A 17,220-nucleotide genomic window follows, 5' to 3' on the forward strand; every position below is an offset into this window, starting at 1 on the left:
AGATTTCTCCCTCTCCTTGCTGTCCAAGCCTACTCTGACTTGTGGTTGTGAACTGGCCAACACAGAATCACAGAATGGTTTGGGTTGGAAGGGACCTCAAAGACCATCTAGTTCCAACCCCCCTGCCATGGGCAGGGACACCCTCCACTACACCAGGTTGCTCAAAGCCTCGTCCAGCCTGGCCTTGAACACTTCCAGGGATGGGGCAGTCACAGCTTCTCTGGGCAACCTGTTCCAGTGCCTCACCACCCTCAGAGTGAAAAATTTCTTCCTTAGATCTCATCAAAATCTCCCCTCTTTCAGTTTAAAGCCATTGCCCCGTGTCCTATCACTACACACCCTTGTCAAAAGTCCCTCTCCAGCTTTCCTGTAGCCCCTTTAAGTACTGGCAGGCTGCTATAAGATCTCCCTGGAGCCTTCTCTTCTCCAGGCTGAACCGCCCCAACTCTCTCATCCTGTCTCCAGAGCAGAGGTGCTCCAGCCCTCGGATCATCTTCGTGGCCTCTGCTGGACCTGCTCCAGCAGCTCCATGTCCTTCTTGTGCTGGGGACTCCAGAGCTGAATGCAGCACTGCAGGTGGGGTCTCCCGAGAGCAGAGCAGAGGGGCAGAATCCCCTCCCTCGCCCTGCTGCCCACGCTGCTTTGGATGCAGCCCAGGACATGGTTGGCTTTCTGGGCTGCCAGCGCACATTGCCGACTCATGTTGAGCTTCTGATCCACCAGCACTCCCAAGTCCTTCTCTTCAGGGCTGCTCTCAATCCATTCTCCGCCCAGCCTGTGCTTGTGCTTGGGATTGCCCCGACCCATGTGCAGGACCTTGCACTTGGCCTTGTTGAACTTCATGAGGTTCTCACAGGCCCACCTCTCCAGCCTGTCAAGGTCCCTCTGGATGGCATCCCTTCCCTCCAGTGTGTCGACCACACCACACAACTTGGTGTCATCTGCAAACTTGCTGAGGGTGCAGTCCATCCCACTGTCCATGTCCCCAACAAAGACATCATTCCATTACAACAAGGCCTCACGTTGTCCTTGTCAAGTGGCAGTCCCAGTTGGCGTCTTCCGTTCTGGTGGGACATGTGAGCATCTGCAGAAATTTTACTGTAATCTGCTGAGGCAAAGAACCTGAGTCTTGAAAGGGTTCACTGGATGTTTTTTGGGGTTGTGATAACTATGTATCTTTTCCAGAGTTCATCCTAAAACCTTTCTCTTTCTCTTTTGTAGAGACAAGAGATAATTGATTCCATTATGTGTGCGTCAGCCAAATACAACACCCGGGGTCCAGCCCTCATCCCAAGGATGAAAACCAAGCATCGCATCTACTACATCACCCTCTTTTCCATAGTTCTGCTTGGCCTAATTGCCACAGGAATGTTCCAGTTCTGGCCTCACTCCATTGAGTCATCCAGTGACTGGACAGTTGAAAAACGCAGTGTCCATGATGTGCCTGTGGTCAAGCTTCCCGCCGATAGCCCCATTCCTGAGCGGGGAGACCTCAGCTGCAGGATGCACACTTGCTTCGATGTCTATCGATGTGGCTTCAATCCTAAAAACAAAATCAAGGTGTACATCTACTCACTGAAGAAGTACGTGGATGAATACGGGACGTCGGTGAGCAACACCATTTCCAAGGAATACAACGAGCTGTTAACTGCCATCTCCGACAGCGAGTTCTACACTGACGACGTCAACCGCGCCTGCCTTTTCGTGCCATCCATAGATGTCCTCAATCAGAACGCTCTCCGTATCAAGGAGACAGCTCAGGCTTTGGCACAGTTATCCAGGTACTTCTTGAAACTTTGGTGTGCGAGCTTGAAGGACACAAAGTGGAAAAAACCAAGGTTGATGCTGGTGGGGAGGACGTAGTGAGTCAATGGCAGAGGTAGGCTTTGACAGAACTTCTCTGTATGTAGAGAACATCTTTCTAATTCCTGTTTCCTCTTTTGCTGTAGGTGGGATCGAGGCATGAATCACTTGCTCTTCAACATGCTGCCTGGAGGGCCACCAGATTATAACACTGCCCTCGATGTTCCTAGAGACAGGTATGTGTTTGGCTGGGATTCAACACACAGGTCTGGGTTTAAATGCCACTGAAGAAGCAACGAGCTCAGAAGCGCAGCTGATGGCAAAGGACATGCTCCTTAACCTTTACAAAGCTGGAATACGACTCCATCCCTTCTCAAAAAGGGGAAGTAGAGAAGTTCCTGTCTCGTATAGGACAAGCGTTTGCTCCTGAAATCCGACAGTTTACCCCCTTCCTCAATTTCGTGCGGGATGTGGCTGGCAGAGTTTGCTCTTAACTGTAGGACTTGCTATAAGGATGGAGAATCTTGAGGTTAGATCTGTATCTTGTGTGTTACCCAACCTCAACGCTTTGCAGAATGTCCTGTTTGAGGCAAATTAGGAATTCTAAGATGATTATAGCTGCAGCTTTCTGGTAGAAGTCAGGTGCTTCAAGGGCATTTTAAAGCAACTGCTCTACTTGGCAGAACTATGGTGAATTTCAATAGTTTTTGTTATCTTAACGATTACACTGTGTTAGTGATCGAACAAGTGCTCTTAGCTATTCTCTGGCAAGTGTGTTTTGAAAATATTTGCCAGAAACTTGCCTGAACTCAGTTTTCACTTGCAGAATAGTTTAATTTTTGAAGAGTAAAGGAGGTTGTGAGGCAAAGAAAACTGAAATAAGAGCAAGATAAACTTATTTAGCTTAGATACTGTTACTGATTACGTTTCTACTAGAGTAGCCTATAGATGCTTAGTTCTGCTGAGTTAGGTGCAACCAGTCCCTCTCTTGAAGGTCAAGGTTAACTTTCTTCTGCCAAACATCAGCAACATCTTGCCTGAGATATGGGATCTTTGCTAAGATGATCATGTATGGAGTCTATCTTGACTTCTTTGCACGAAAGACTGTTTAAAACATCCTTCAGTGCCAGAACAGGACACGTTTTTTCTGGGCATGTTCAAAGAGTAAGTTTGTAAGTAATGTTACTGACTGTAAAGTAAGGCTTTAGTTTTTTACTTCTCTGTATGAAATATCTTATATGCTTGTGGGTTTGCCTGAAGAGGGCAGTCAAGCATCATTCTTACGTAACCAGACCTGTTAGTGGGTTAGTAAATACTTGTATTTGTTATTATTTGTGCTTCTTCAGGGGAATTTTCATTTGGCAGTGCTCTTTTTAATGGCATGGACTGCTCCGGGGCCGCATGTTTGTGGATGCATGTGTCTACTGAAGAAGCAGATCTATTAATTGAATGCAGTAGATTTCTTACACTGCACAACTTGGGGGTTTTTTAAACTTTTTTTTGTGTCAAATGTCCATTTATATTTGGCCTATGTGTCTTGGCTTATGCAGGAAATGTATTATTTTGGTAGGTGTTTGTTCTAAGTGTTTGTCACGCTAACATGGAAAGCTGAATAATTCGAATTAAAAAAGTCACATCTTTTTTGGCACCCAGCTGTCGTCGTATTTTGTCAAACTGACTCACCCTGCAGCTGTATGATCACTAGCTGTAGTACAGAAGAGATGGAATAACAGTGCTTGGGACAGAGAAAAGGTGGGAACTCCTTTCTGTGGGCAGCCAACAGTTAAACTGTATTCGTTGTAGTACAGAACCTGTACTGCAGGTCACAGGTGCAAAGACAAAGGATCCGTGGAAAAAGTCAGTAGTGCAGACCTAGTCCTGGAAGGGCCCAAGTGGTGCAGGATGAGGTTACAGGATGATTTCGGAGGCCTCTGGAGATTGTAGTTCATGTCTAACAGAACAAGAGAACTGAGTGTGTTTTCTTAATTTGAGAATGTCCACGTGTGTTACAGAGCGGGTAGAATCACAGAATCCTAGAATGGTTTGTGTTGGAAGGGACCTCAAAGATCATCTAGTTCCAACCCCCCTGCCATGGACAGGGACACCCTCCACTACACCAGGTTGCTCAAAGCCTCATCCAACCTGGCCTTGAACACTTCCAGGGATGGGGCAGCCACAACTTCTCTGGACAACCTATTCCAGTGCCTCACCACCCTCAGAGTGAAAAATTTCTTCCTTCTGTCCAATCTAAATCTCCCCTCTTTCAGTTTAAAGCCATTGCCCCTTGTCCTGTCGCTACACGCCCTTGTAAAAAGTCCCTCTCCAGCTTTCCTGTAGGCCCCCTTTAAGTACTGGAAGGCAACTGGGTAGTTAACAAAGTGTGAAGAAGAGTTGTTTGTAGCATCCCAGGGTGAGAGGCTGCAGGTCAGAATAAAGGTATGTTGGCAGAGTTTAGCTGGTTTTGAATGACTGGTCTGAACTGTCCCAGTACAACTCCAGAAAGATGGGGTTTGTGGGATTTTGTGGATCACTTGTGGAACGCACAGGTGATGTTTGTGAGGTTTGCACAGGGAGTGTGGCCTGCCTTCTCTGTTCAGCACGTTCTATCCGAGATCTGACGTAGCTGAAGGGTAGTAGATCCTGGGGTTTGGTAGAATTGCGTTCTGTTGGTTTGCTGCAGAATATTAATCCAGGTAAAATAAGACCTTATGCACAAAGGGGAATTCAATTATATGATACATACATGATTGTATGATACATCTGGAAAAGTCTTGTAGCCAAGTTGCCTCACTAAGAGGCTATTTATTTCTTAAATTTTTTTAACCAATTTCCAAAGACAGAGTAAAAGCACTTTATTCCATAATTTCCAAGTGGAGATTTGCCTTGTGGGCATGGAGGCTGTGTTGCTGGTATTAGCTGCCACAACATATTTAACCTCCTGCCATAAAACTTAAAAATTAAGCTCTTTATTATTTGTTAACACATTTGAATTTTGTATGATATTGAGGATGAAAGGATTTGTTTTGCTGACCTGCTCTGTAGCTGTAGAATTGAACATATGAACTAAGATACTTTTTTGTTCTGCTTCAGTTGATGAATTGGGTTGCAGTGACTTGTGAAGTTTGGCAGAAGGCTGATGATGATGGCAGCTGGGCAGAAACATTTAGAGTTCAGACCAGTTGGGGCACTTTCTGGAGAGGAAGAAGGATCAATATCTGAAAAGTGGTGAGAAGTTGCTGAGGAACAGGCTCATTTCTCACTGATCAGTGCAATCTAAAGATTATTTGTCTCGAGTACATTAGGAGTTAATATCTCTACTCCCTTACTGCACTGTACAATGAAAATTTAAGTGGAGTTATTTAACTGGTGTTGGTTCCCTTTGGGTTTATTTAGGTAAAAGTCTGCATGACACACACCTGCTTCCTCAAGGCTGATGAGGTGCTGTCAGGTTTTCACCGGATCCAATTAAAACAATCTGGTTGTAGTTTCCCAATTGGGGGAGGTGTGTGTTAAAAAAAGAGGAGGGGGATATAAAGTGCAAGAACAGCAACACCAAAGCCAATTTTTTTCTCCCTGCTTGTGACTGAGTTAATGTGGGTAAGACATGGAACATGCAGCTTCAGGGGTGAGACCTAGTCAAAGTAGTGGGAAGGCATTGGAAAGGAATCCAAAATAATCACTTGATTTGGAACACAAGTTCTCACCCAGCACGTACTTGATTTGTCATCCTATTCTTGAGTTGATTTCTGCTCCTGCTAATAGTTTGTGTTCTGAGTGAAGAGTGATAAAGGGCAAGTTGTTTTGATTTTTTGTGATTGTTATCAAGCTGCAATGTGTCTCCAATCCAGATCCTTTAATCCAGAGACTGGGATTTTCATATTGCTTCTGAACTGACATTTAGGACTTGGAGTGACTTATGACAGAGTATGATTGTGGTCTTTGAACACTGAACAACTGTGCTGTAAAGTATCCCGTGGGACATCAGATGAGAGTTAGAACTGGCAGAACATAGTGGTGTTTAACCAGAGTGTCATGTCCTGGTGGGAAGAAATCACAGGTCTTGAATTATAGGTATAATAACAGTAATCTGTTGTGTAAAAGCTGTGGAAAAAATGCCTCTCCAAACACTTTACTAAGGTTTTCATTCAGTGATATCTGAAAACAATATCACCTAATGGGTTGTCAGTGCCTCTTCTCACCTCACCTTGACTTTTTGTTCTGATGAGTCTCTTCTCATTACTGATGAGACATGTGCCTGCTCAGATCCGAGCTGTGCCAGCATGCAAGCTTGTGATAATAAGGCTTTTGGCTGTAATCATAGCTGCTATAATGGGTACATCTCCTCAAGATCCGTTCTGTAGTGCTCTATTTATCTTCTTTTTTCCACAGAGGAGGAGAGAAACTGGAATTGGAGAAATATTTTTTTTCCAAACTATTTTGTATGGTACCTTAAGCAGACCCAGCATCCCGGGGGCAATTTAAAGGATTGCACGCCCTGCCGTTCAGTGACAAAGGACTGAAAGTTTTATCAGCTGTTTGAGAAGTCTCACTAAAGAAGCTGAATCTGAGCTTATTTGGAAACAGGATGATGTGTCCATGGTGCCACCTGGTCACTGGAGATGAAATGGCAACTGAAAAGCTGGTGTCCTCTACTAGTGTATTCCAAAGCAGCCTGATTTGAGATAGGAGATAGTAACAAGCCCGTTTTTTCTAGCATTGTGAATGATGCATTTCATTGCTTTCTTTCGTACGTGTCATTCTCCTCTGTTTCTTAAAGCTCTTCTGTGTGGCAAAAGGTTGCCCCACAGGCAATCAGGCTCATCCTGTTGGGAGGTTGAATTACATCTTAATTTATCAATCTTTGATGATTCCCATGCTCCCTAGCACATAATGTCCCAAGCAACCTCTACTGTTGGAAGTTAGTTTCAGAACATACAGAGTTCTTATTGTCATGTTTTAAGTTTGTGTGATATAAAAATGAAATAAATTTCACTGCTTTGTATGATCACTTTGAAAATACAATCACAAATGACTCCGTTTTATTTTCCAGCCTGAGAAGTCCAGTGTCACTGTAAGCTGCCAAAATCCTGTGTTATTGTACCCAGATTTCATAGAATCATGGAATGGTTTGGGTTGGAAGGGACCTCAAAGATCATCTAGTTCCAACCCCCCTGCCATGGGCAGGGACACCCTCCACTGCACCAGGTTGCCCAAAGCCTCATCCAACCTGGCCTTGAACACTTCCAGGGATGGGGCAGCCACAGCTTCTCTGGGCAACCTGCTCCAGTGCATCACCACCCTGAGAGTGAAAAATTTCTTCCTTAGATCTAATCGAAATCTCCCCTCTTTCAGTTTAAAGCCATTGCCCCTTGTCCTATCACTACATAGCCTTGTGAAAAGTCCCTCTCCAGTAAAAAGTCCCTCTCCAATCTGAAATATCACTTGTCTCTAACACTTTGAGAGCTGTGCTACACACTGATTTAGTGCAGGCATCAAGGAATATGCTGACAAGTATAAATAATTAAGAATAAATTTCTTTACATGTCCTAAGTCAATTTTAATTTAAGCTTGCAAAAGTGTGAAATTATCAGTGTGACTGCAATGGCTTAAATTTCCCTATATTAATGCAACAATGGTCCTTTTCTCAGTGTTCCTATGCAATCATAAGTGTTCTGTTGATGAGATCCAGTCTGGCAGTAAGCCCAGGTCACAATAACTAAAGTGAACCAAAAAAACTGCATGAAAAATGCCACTGACAAAAGATGAGGGGGAAAAACTTCAAGCACGGATCGTCTTGATGTTCTGGTAATGATGACCAGTAAGTCGTGCTCTGAGTTTGAGTGGTCTGTGTACTCTGTTTAAAGTCATTTTTTTTTATTTTTCAGAGCTCTGCTGGCTGGTGGAGGCTTCTCCACGTGGACTTACCGGCAAGGCTACGATGTCAGCATTCCTGTGTACAGCCCGTTGTCAGGGGAAGTGGATCTGCCAGAAAGAGGACTGGGGTAAAGCAATTCCCATGAATTGGGCAAAATATATTCAATATTGTGTTTAATAGGGATGCTGATAAAATATAAATATAGCTGCTTGGCTTGGGCAGTTTTCTGATTGTTGGTGGGCTCATGCATGGCTCTTGCTATAAAAATATGTGATGGTTCCCATGCTGATGGCATTGGCTCATCTGCCAACGTGTGGTTTAGCTCCAAACTGAGGATTTTTTTTTGGAGTGATTCTTTTTTTCCCACTCCAGAAACTGAACTGTGAAAGATGATAGCGTAACAGTGTTTCTAGCTGAATTAGATTCAGTATTTCCAGTGAACTGACAAGCTGTTTCAGACAGAAATAAAAGTAGTTGGTAATAGGTTTGCTTTCTTTAAAGGGTGAGTAGAGCAGGGCAGTTATTCAAAGCAATATAGATGACCTAATAAATGACTGCTTCAGAAAATTTATTTTAGGATACTTAAAAGCAAAGTAATGGCAAAAAATAACTGTTGCAGTGATAAAAGCAGCATCCTATACCTCTGCTGTGACTTTAAAGAGACAGAAGGGATCAACACGAGTATCTCAAATAGTACCAGCCAGTGCAAACTTGGAGTAAGAGGAGCGAAGGTGTGATCTTTACCTCTGGATGCTTTACGGATACGTTCTTTGTAAATCAGTTTAGAAGTTTTTGTGGTGCTGAAGTCCTTGCAAAATGACCCTGAGCAGGAGAAGCCTGTGAATGCAGCGCTGAGGGGAAGAAGTTCTTGCAGAATGAGTCTTAAGGAGGTGAACGTTGTTAACTCGTGAAAAAGAAGAATGAGAACTTATTTGATTGTGGGAATAGTTCCATCCAGAGCTTAGAATACTGATTTTATTTTTTTCCTTTTTGAAGTAATGGAGTAAGACATAAACACAGACACCCTCCTGACCTTGTAGCTGAAAGTAAGGCAAGACAAGTGCTTGTCTTAATAAAACACTAATTTTAACAGGGAATGTAATTAGCAATTAAAATGAGCCACACTGGAAATTGATGGTTTCTCTAATCCATTGGTGCCTTCAGAACAAGAGTAGGTGGAAGTCTGGAAGACACATTTTAATTGATTATGGAAGACTGCTCTTTTGATATTTCATGAGCCTCTTAATTACACAGCTGGAAACGACAGCATCCAGTAGGGGATATGAATTATGAAAGTTGAAAACTGTAATTGAAAGGGTGCTGCCACGATCAGACACACAAAGTTACTGTGCTTTGGCTTCAGTTGTCTTCTCCTCTGGTAGGGGCAATGGTCTCGCTGTTGCTCTGGGCTGCTCCAGGGAAGGTATCCCACTCTACTACAGGACAAACTTGTGCAGCAGTGATTGGCTTTGCTCACACCCTTTATGTTCCTGCTTGTGATGCCTCTGGACCAGGCCAGTGTAGAGGCTTCTGGTTGCATCCCAGTTGATTCTTGCTAGATCTCAAGTGTTACTACAGTCCAACACAGTGTGTTTTTTGTGGGGAACAGACCGTGGTCTCTGGAGTTCCATCTAGTGGCCAGTTGGCATTAGTAATGGAAACAGCATTTACAGGTTTGATTGCTTTATGCAGGAATGTGACAAGGGAACGATGCTTAGAATTTGGGCTTGCTTGGGCTAAATTATTACATTCCACTACACTACTGTGTTATTTCCTAGGAATCATGGAATCATAGAAAGGTTTGGGTTGGAAGGGACCTCAAAGATCATCCAGTTCCAACCCCCCTGCCATGGGCAGGGACACCCTCCACTGCACCAGGTTGCCCAAAGCCTCATCCAACCTGGCCTTGAACACTTCCAGGGATGGGGCAGCCACAGCTTCTCTGGGCAACCTGTTCCAGTGCCTCACCACCCTCTGAGTGAAAAATTTCTTCCTTAGACCTAATCGAAATGTATGTACTTTCTTTTGTAGCAAGATTTGATGGCTGCATTTTGAGTGTCATGGGATGATGACAGTTTCAAGGCAAAATTTGGTTTTAAACATATACACAAACCAACCTGCATAATTTTTAGCTCATTATAGGTGTTTATTATTACTCATCTGCAGCAGTATTTCCTTTTCTAAAGACAAATCCTTTTTTATTCCTCTTACAGAGCTGAACTGAGGAGTTTTGATTCACTCTCCTTTTTAGTTGGACATTTTAAAATATTTTAAATCCACCTCTGCTAGAAATACTCTGTAGAGCTGCTGGTAGCAAGTTGGTAGCAGCTGGAGGCTTGGGAAAAAAAGAATGTTTAAAAAAAATTCTATGCAAGTCTCATCTGTTAATTGGAGCAACTAAAGTGACCAGCATGAAAATGAATAGAAGAGGTGAGAAGAGCAGCAGGAAAGGTCTGACTTTATAAAGTGTGTGTTTGTCTGTGTTTTCAGAGCTGTAAATTAGATAAAAAAGATAGCATCATGTGGAGTAGAACTGGAATCCTAAGCACAGGCCTCGTGTTTCCCAAGTTCTTTTGGCAGCGTGAGGACAGGCACTCGCTGTGTGTCCCTTTCAGTGGGGAGTGGTGCAGCAGTGACCTGTTTAAAAAGGAAACCAAAGTAGATGAGAAGGAGAATAGCATGTCATGTAATTCTTATACTCAAACATTAACATAACTTTTTCAAGCTGTGAGCGCCTAATTTGAGACTGTATTCCTGTGTGGTTTACCTCCAAGGTTAATTAGTGTCTTGAAATGCTTCAGTATTGGTAGAATCATGGAACAGTTTGGGTTGGAAGGGACCTTTAAGAGTTATCTAGTCCAGCCCCTCTGCGATGAGCATGATGTCTTCAACTAGATCAGGTTGCTCAGAGTCCCGTCCAACCTGACCTTGAATGTTTCCAGGAATGGGGCATCCACCACCTCTCTGGGCAACCTGTTCCAGTGTTTCACCACACCCATGGTAAAAAATTTCTTCCTAATATCTAGTGTGAATTAGTATCTAGTATTAAGGCACGTTTTAAATAGTCATGGTTTTTGGAACATGGTAGGAGTTGAGTGTGAATGAGATAACAGGCCTTCAACTTTGTCCTGGAAATGTTGCTTTACGTTGCCCAAAAGGGGCAGAACTGACTCACAGCTCATGAGATGAGCCTGTCCTGTTGTTGCTGTTACCATATCAAGACTAAATAAGCACAAGGTTATCCGTTGTGAGTTGTGATAAATAAACACAAGGTTATCAGTTGCCAGTTCAGCATCTTTTTTTCAATTAAAATTGATGAGAAAGTACATGGGAAGAGAAACCAGCTGCAACATGGAATGTCCTGTCTACTTTGTTATAGTATACAAACACCAAACAATAGAACAAACAATCCTGACATCAGTAGCAAGCTGTTTTAATAGGTAGTTAAATAATGTTTATTTCGGTTTATAATAGAAGTTGTAATGCAAATGCCTATTCTAATGGAATAAGCACTTTCCAAGTACGAATTTATTCGAAGTTGTAAACAAAGCTGAGCCACTTGCTATCCAAGATTTAATTATATTGCATCATTACCCTTTCCAGCCTTGCCTGAAAAGACGGTCTTGGCAGTGTGTCCACATATAGTTAATCTTGCTCTGCTTTTCCAGGATGGAAGGAAATATGTTCTAGAGCATCTTGGAAGTGAACTCGCAGTGCTGTGAGGTAACCTTGCTGTGGTTTTTCAGACCTCGCAGGTATTTCATTCTGTCATCTCAAATGGCTCTGCACCCGGAATACCGGTCTGAGTTGGAAGCTCTTCAAGCTGAGAATGGGGAATCAGTGCTGATCCTAGACAAATGTACAAATCTGTCAGATGGGGTCCCTGCTGCTCGCAAACGCTGCCACAAGAATCAAGTCTTTGATTATCCTCAGGTGCTCCAGGTAAGGCTGTCTCTTCTGCAAACTTCCCTTCCCATTGGTGACTGTCCTAGCTGTGGAGCTGTTCCTGTTTAGCACTGGTAGGGCACTTCTTTGTGTTGAGTTAGCTTGCTGTCTGCGTGGAAATGGCATCATTCATTATGTTAGCTTGGATGTTATACCCTTATTTTATTCTTATTTTTAAGAGAGTCAGGAACCATGTACTCAAACTGATATGCAGACTACGCTGCAATTGGAAAACACTGCTTATGCGTAACAACTTTGTGAGGTTGGTCATGAGGGTCTTCTAGGAACATGTGACAACGTCACGTAAACTTAAAAAATGATCTGAAGATACTGCCAAATCCAGCAGGCATGGGAGGAGAAACTTTGGGAGGCCAGACAAAATTGCTCTCTTGAAAATTGGGGAAGAACATTGGAATCTACACCTTCTGGAATAACCGGCAAAATGATCTTCAGCAGGCATGAATTTGGAATTGATTTCTCACCTGTAGCAGTCCAGACCTTGCTAGATGAAGCTTGGAACAGAGGATGGATTTGCCAATAGGAGGGAAGATTAAAATGAACTTTAAAAGGGCTTAGGCATGGATTTCTTTGGGGGCAAAAAAGGGTGCTACGTTTAAGCAGACTTGGTCAGATTACATTTTTTGCGTGCAGCTTAGTAGTTAAACCCTACAAAATTCTGACGGGCTGAGCTAGAAGACTTGTCAGCATGCAGCTATGAAAACATCTAGGTGAAATGTGTTTCATGGCCTTGGCCCAGCTTCCAGAGGTCTTTTGATGTGCCAGGGAAGCTAAAATGAGATAGCGTTCTCAGCCCCCCGTGTCTCTTGGCAGGTGACTAACAGAGAGGTGCGTTGGTGAAGTGAGTTATGCCATAGGCCACCGTGCTCCGTCCGTGGCCACCAGCACATAATCTGTCTTTGAACTTCAGCAAATGCCGATAAAATAACAAACAAGCTGAGGAAAGGCAAAGTTTCCACCCCTTCTGTTGTGTTTTGTAGGAAATATGTTGAAAATTCCTTGTGGAGGAGGGAGAGAGGGAAGAAAGGGTCACTCTGAGTCTTAAACTTTCAGCCAAATGGCAAAAAAAAAAGAGAAAGTTTACTTTATTTCTTTAAATACAGACTGGATAGCTCAAGGAGTCAGGGAATCTGTGTCTATATCTTGCTATATATGATTTTATAACTAAGAGGAGAGCTGGCACATGCCGAGATTGTTAAAATACTTTCCTTTGCAGAGCCCTACATCTCCCTTTGGAATGTCTGGCTGATAACAGTGGTGATGCGAGGAGATGTATTTATAGTAACCTCTGTCTAGACAGGAAAAATGGTTATCTGGGCAGATGAGCATGTGTGTCCACATCTGGGCTGCTTTTTTTTTTTTTTTCCCCCTCTCCCAGACCTTACTGGAGTCTCTTCCACCTGCTGCTATGTGATCTAGTGAGTCAGTGGTTAAAATGTGTGTTCCTTCTCTCAGCTCCTTGGACCCCTCTTTTCCTTCTCTTCCTGTCTGAGAGTGGGGGAAGAGGGACTGCGATTTTTATTTTGATTTTTTTTCCAGGACTGCCTTTACAGACTTCCTACTAGACAAACTCTTGGACTTCTGGGTTGCTGATGCTTCCTGTGTGCAGTCTTGTCTTGGATGAGATTTTCAAGGCTTTTAGTACTCTGGGTACGAACACGGGGCCAACCATCGCATTAGGAAACAAGTGAAGAGCCAGCAAGCCCCCTCGTATTTCCTAGATCCATTTTGATGTTTTGCTGCCCTGCTGAGCCTCCTGGCTCCGTTTCCTCAGGCCACACAACACAAGCTGGAAAGATGTTTTCTTATCTGTGAGAGCCCCTCGATCAACTTTATAATTTTTCTTTCTTAGGCTTAGGGACTTGCGCTTTTTCCTTGTTTGTGTAGCTGAGCTCTGCAAGTGTTTATTTTGTGATCTTGACTCTGTAGCAAGATTTCTCAGTGTCAGTAAGAACGAAAATCCCTATTTACAGGATCAGTGCAGTGTAGTCAAGACATCTTCTCTGCTGCTTTAAACTCCTGGCTTTTTGTCTTGTGTGTTGTGGACATGAGTAAGTGGATTACATTCTTCCTTTTTGCAGCAACTTTTTCTATCTTTGAAGCTCCCTTTAGCCATCTTCCTCCTGCCTTCTCGCCTTCAGAATAAGTAGTATAGACATGGTTAGTCTTTCCTTGTAGATCATGCTTTCAAGGTAAGTGATCATCCTTGGGTTTTAACCCTGGAAGTGCATTGCCCAACACTGAGCACACTGCTCTGAGGTCTTTTATTACTGAGAAGAGCGAGTGATTCCTTCATGTCTCTTAGATTATACTTCTTTTTGCATTCTAATACAACCTGTGAGTGGAGTGGTTTGTTTCTCAACAGCACAACATTACTGGCACGTGAATATCCTTTCTTTTCCCGTCCTTTTGTAGGAAATTTCCTCTTCTGCAAAGTGCAAAACCTAGCCAGTTCCTTCATGCTTTATATTTGTGCAGTCGTTTATTTTTGTCTTAAGTGTTGAACCCTGTATGTATCGGTATTTTTTTACTCAATTTATCCAGGTAATGTCAAACTCTAGTCCTGTTATGCATTATGCTTGCCAATCCTACAAAATCATAGGCGTTGTCAGATCTAATGGGTATGGTCTGAATTCTGCTGCTTCATTTACTAAGGGACACACTGAATATTTAGGAAAGATTATGTGATCCATCACTGTTTTACCCGTGAGCCACCACTAACTGCTTTACACTTAAGAGCCCTGTAACTATAATTTATGTAACTATAAAGCCCATGATGGCTTTATCTAGCCCATCATTTCTTAATTTGCCTATGAAAATGCTATCAAAGATTATGTCAAATGCCTTTTAAAGTTGAGATATGGAATTACTTGTCTGCTGTCAGACAAGATAGCAGAGCTGGATTGCCCTATAATAGAAGAAAATTAGGTTGGCTTCATGCAGTTTGTATTCAGTAAGTTCATGTTGATTGTTGCTTATCTTGTTAGGCCAAACTTTCAAAACGTTTAACTTACTTCTGTCCTTGAATTTTCTCACTTAGAATTTTCTGAAGTTTGGCAATTAAAATAAAATATAGAATAGCCCCGTTAGCTGATTTCTCATCTCTCCAACTCATGATATTTTTGAGCCTCTGGAAGGTAAAGTTGCATAATTATTTTGAATTAGCCAATAATTCAGAATACATTGGCTGCATGGAGCATGCCTGTTTTCCTTTTGACTTTTTTTTTTTTTTTACGAGGGGGAGGGCAGGAAAGCATAATACATACATACACACACAATACAAATCTAACATTTCCTTTTTTTTCCCCTCATCTGTGTGTTGGATACCATTTGTTGACAGGAATCTACGTTCTGTGTCGTTCTACGTGGAGCCCGCCTGGGACAGGCTGTGCTAAGCGATGTTCTTCAAGCTGGCTGCATCCCAGTCATCATTGCTGACTCCTACATTTTACCTTTCTCTGAGGTTCTGGACTGGAAGAGGTCTGTACCCTCCCTGTTGTACGTGGAACCACTGCACGAGACTTCATTGCATTCAGTGATTTGAATAAAAGCTTTGTGATGAGTCAGGTGTACTGAGGGTTACAGGGAGTAGGCTGCACAATAATATAGTACCCCTTGATATATTATGCATCAAAAATAGGAGAGGAAAACAAACGAGGCAGAAATGACAGAGCATTTGATTATCCTGTAGCCGATGATATTTTTTTTCTAAAACAGACTTGCTTTGTTATCTTGTCTTGAATTCAGTGAGGGCTGGTCTGCATTCAGGCTCTTTTGTGAAAAGTATGTGCTAAAAATTGCATCACATAAATTCTAAATTCTGTATGTTGTATCGTGATTCCTAAGTTCCTCTGAGACTGAAAGGTATGATTATTTTTTGCTGAGTATACTATGTTAAGAACTCAGATTATTTTTCCATGCATCCACTATGCCCAGTTATATGATCTTAGGATAATATGTACAAAAATTACTGGCTTGTATACATAGCACTGTATATGCTATTACTGTTTGGTCACTGCAAAAATCTCAGCTGACAGTAGGTCAGTGGCAATCCAGAGATGAGAGCTCAGGATTTCTGGGTCTCTGCCTCTTCCATGTTTATTAGATTGTCAGTACAGATCAGGCCACAGACTTTTGTGGCATTATCTGTGGGCAGACTGGCTAGTGTTGTGAAGGAACTGCTACAGAATAATCACTTACACTGAGAGAAGACTGTTTCTTTCTGCTAATGTCTTCTGAATGTGTCTTATTAGAATAGGACAAAATTCTGGATTGGAAAAGCTGTTGACATTTTTAATGTAGAACTTTTCTTCTTATTTCACCATTTGTTTTCTTTTTTTTTTTTTTTTTTTTGCTTACAGGGCCTCAGTTGTCATCCCTGAAGAAAAGATGCCTGAAATGTACAGTATTCTGCAAAGTGTCCCCCAGCGACAGATTGAAGAGATGCAAAGACAGGTAAAATAATGTACTGTATTTCAATTATTTGCCTTGTGGTTGGAGTGTAGGTTCATACATCTGCCTTACTGCGAGATCTGTCGGAATGCAGAAGCATCTCTTGTACTCTCACATTAATACTTTGATTCTTCAACCCTCCTCTTTCTTCATGCTGAACGTGCTCATTCACCAGTACTTTTTCAGTCTTGTGTCTCAGCCCATCGGTGGTGCAGCTCAGTGTGTTGAACTTCATCAGTGCTACGTTACCCATCAGGTCAGGAAGTTAAAAATATTGCATATGAGTGCAGTAGTAGTGAATATTTCAGGCAAACTTCAGTTAATGAAAGTAGATTTTCTCCAGCCTGCTATGTTAATGTAGGTGCTGTTGTGAAATACCGTTATAGGATCTTCAGCATCTGCAGTGATCAAAGCCTCCCCACCCTGGGTTGCAGCAGATCTCCTGAAATAGTCAAAATCTCGGTTTCACATCTGCTTTTTCATGTAAAGATCATGTGGTGTTTGCCATGAGTGGAGACTGCAGGTTCCTACCAATGTAGTCAAACTCCACTGTCATTGAGTTCACTTTTTCTCGTGTCCCCTCTGCCTGTTTAATGCACCCTGGGATGGAACCTCTCCCTGAATGCAGCTGAACTGCCTATTTTCATATAGTAACATGTTTCTCATGAAATCACAGTGTGTATTTGTTTCTTTTATCTACATAATATTTAAGTTGTATTAAAGAAGCTCAAGAGTGTTTTTATCTCAAGAGCAGCTTTGGTTTGTAGATAAATTTTAATCACTCAGAATGCGAGAGAAGCATTAAGTGCAAAATGCTTTAAGTATTTTAACTAAGCTGACAATTCCTCTGAGAGGGAAATTTTACTTATTTGAGGACAGGAATTGCTGAGATCATAAACTGTCCAAACTCATGAATGAGGTCTGCGTGAGCTGGTTATATAGTCAAAAGGAAACATCTTCTAGTTCGCTCCAGTTGATGCTGATTCCTGCTTATTAGCTTTGCTTTTACAGACACTGTCATCATCGATTGCTTTGATTCTAGAGCTGACACCTAAAGTGTAAGTTCAGCTGGTGAGGATTGTTGGCCACGTGAGGATTTTCACAAAGTGTGAAGAGTGGTGTTGTCA

The 17,220-nt window shown here is 42.5% G+C and overlaps 1 protein-coding gene across 1 annotated transcript in view; it reads left to right on the forward strand.

Annotated features, from left to right (window-relative positions):
• EXT2 (exostosin glycosyltransferase 2) overlaps positions 1-17,220 on the forward strand; it is an 81,608-nt gene that overhangs the window by 1,367 nt on the left and 63,021 nt on the right. Inside the window, exons 2-7 of the mRNA XM_086612882.1 lie at positions 1,222-1,781; positions 1,950-2,039; positions 7,689-7,805; positions 11,425-11,620; positions 14,982-15,121; positions 16,003-16,096. Of these exons, the coding sequence (XP_086469008.1) occupies positions 1,246-1,781; positions 1,950-2,039; positions 7,689-7,805; positions 11,425-11,620; positions 14,982-15,121; positions 16,003-16,096 (1,173 nt within the window). The 5' untranslated portion in view covers positions 1,222-1,245. The remainder of the gene's footprint in view (positions 1-1,221; positions 1,782-1,949; positions 2,040-7,688; positions 7,806-11,424; positions 11,621-14,981; positions 15,122-16,002; positions 16,097-17,220) is intronic.

This window comes from Tauraco erythrolophus, chromosome 6 (assembly GCF_009769465.1).
Source record: "Tauraco erythrolophus isolate bTauEry1 chromosome 6, bTauEry1.pri, whole genome shotgun sequence".
Taxonomy (NCBI): Eukaryota; Metazoa; Chordata; class Aves; order Musophagiformes; family Musophagidae; genus Tauraco; species Tauraco erythrolophus.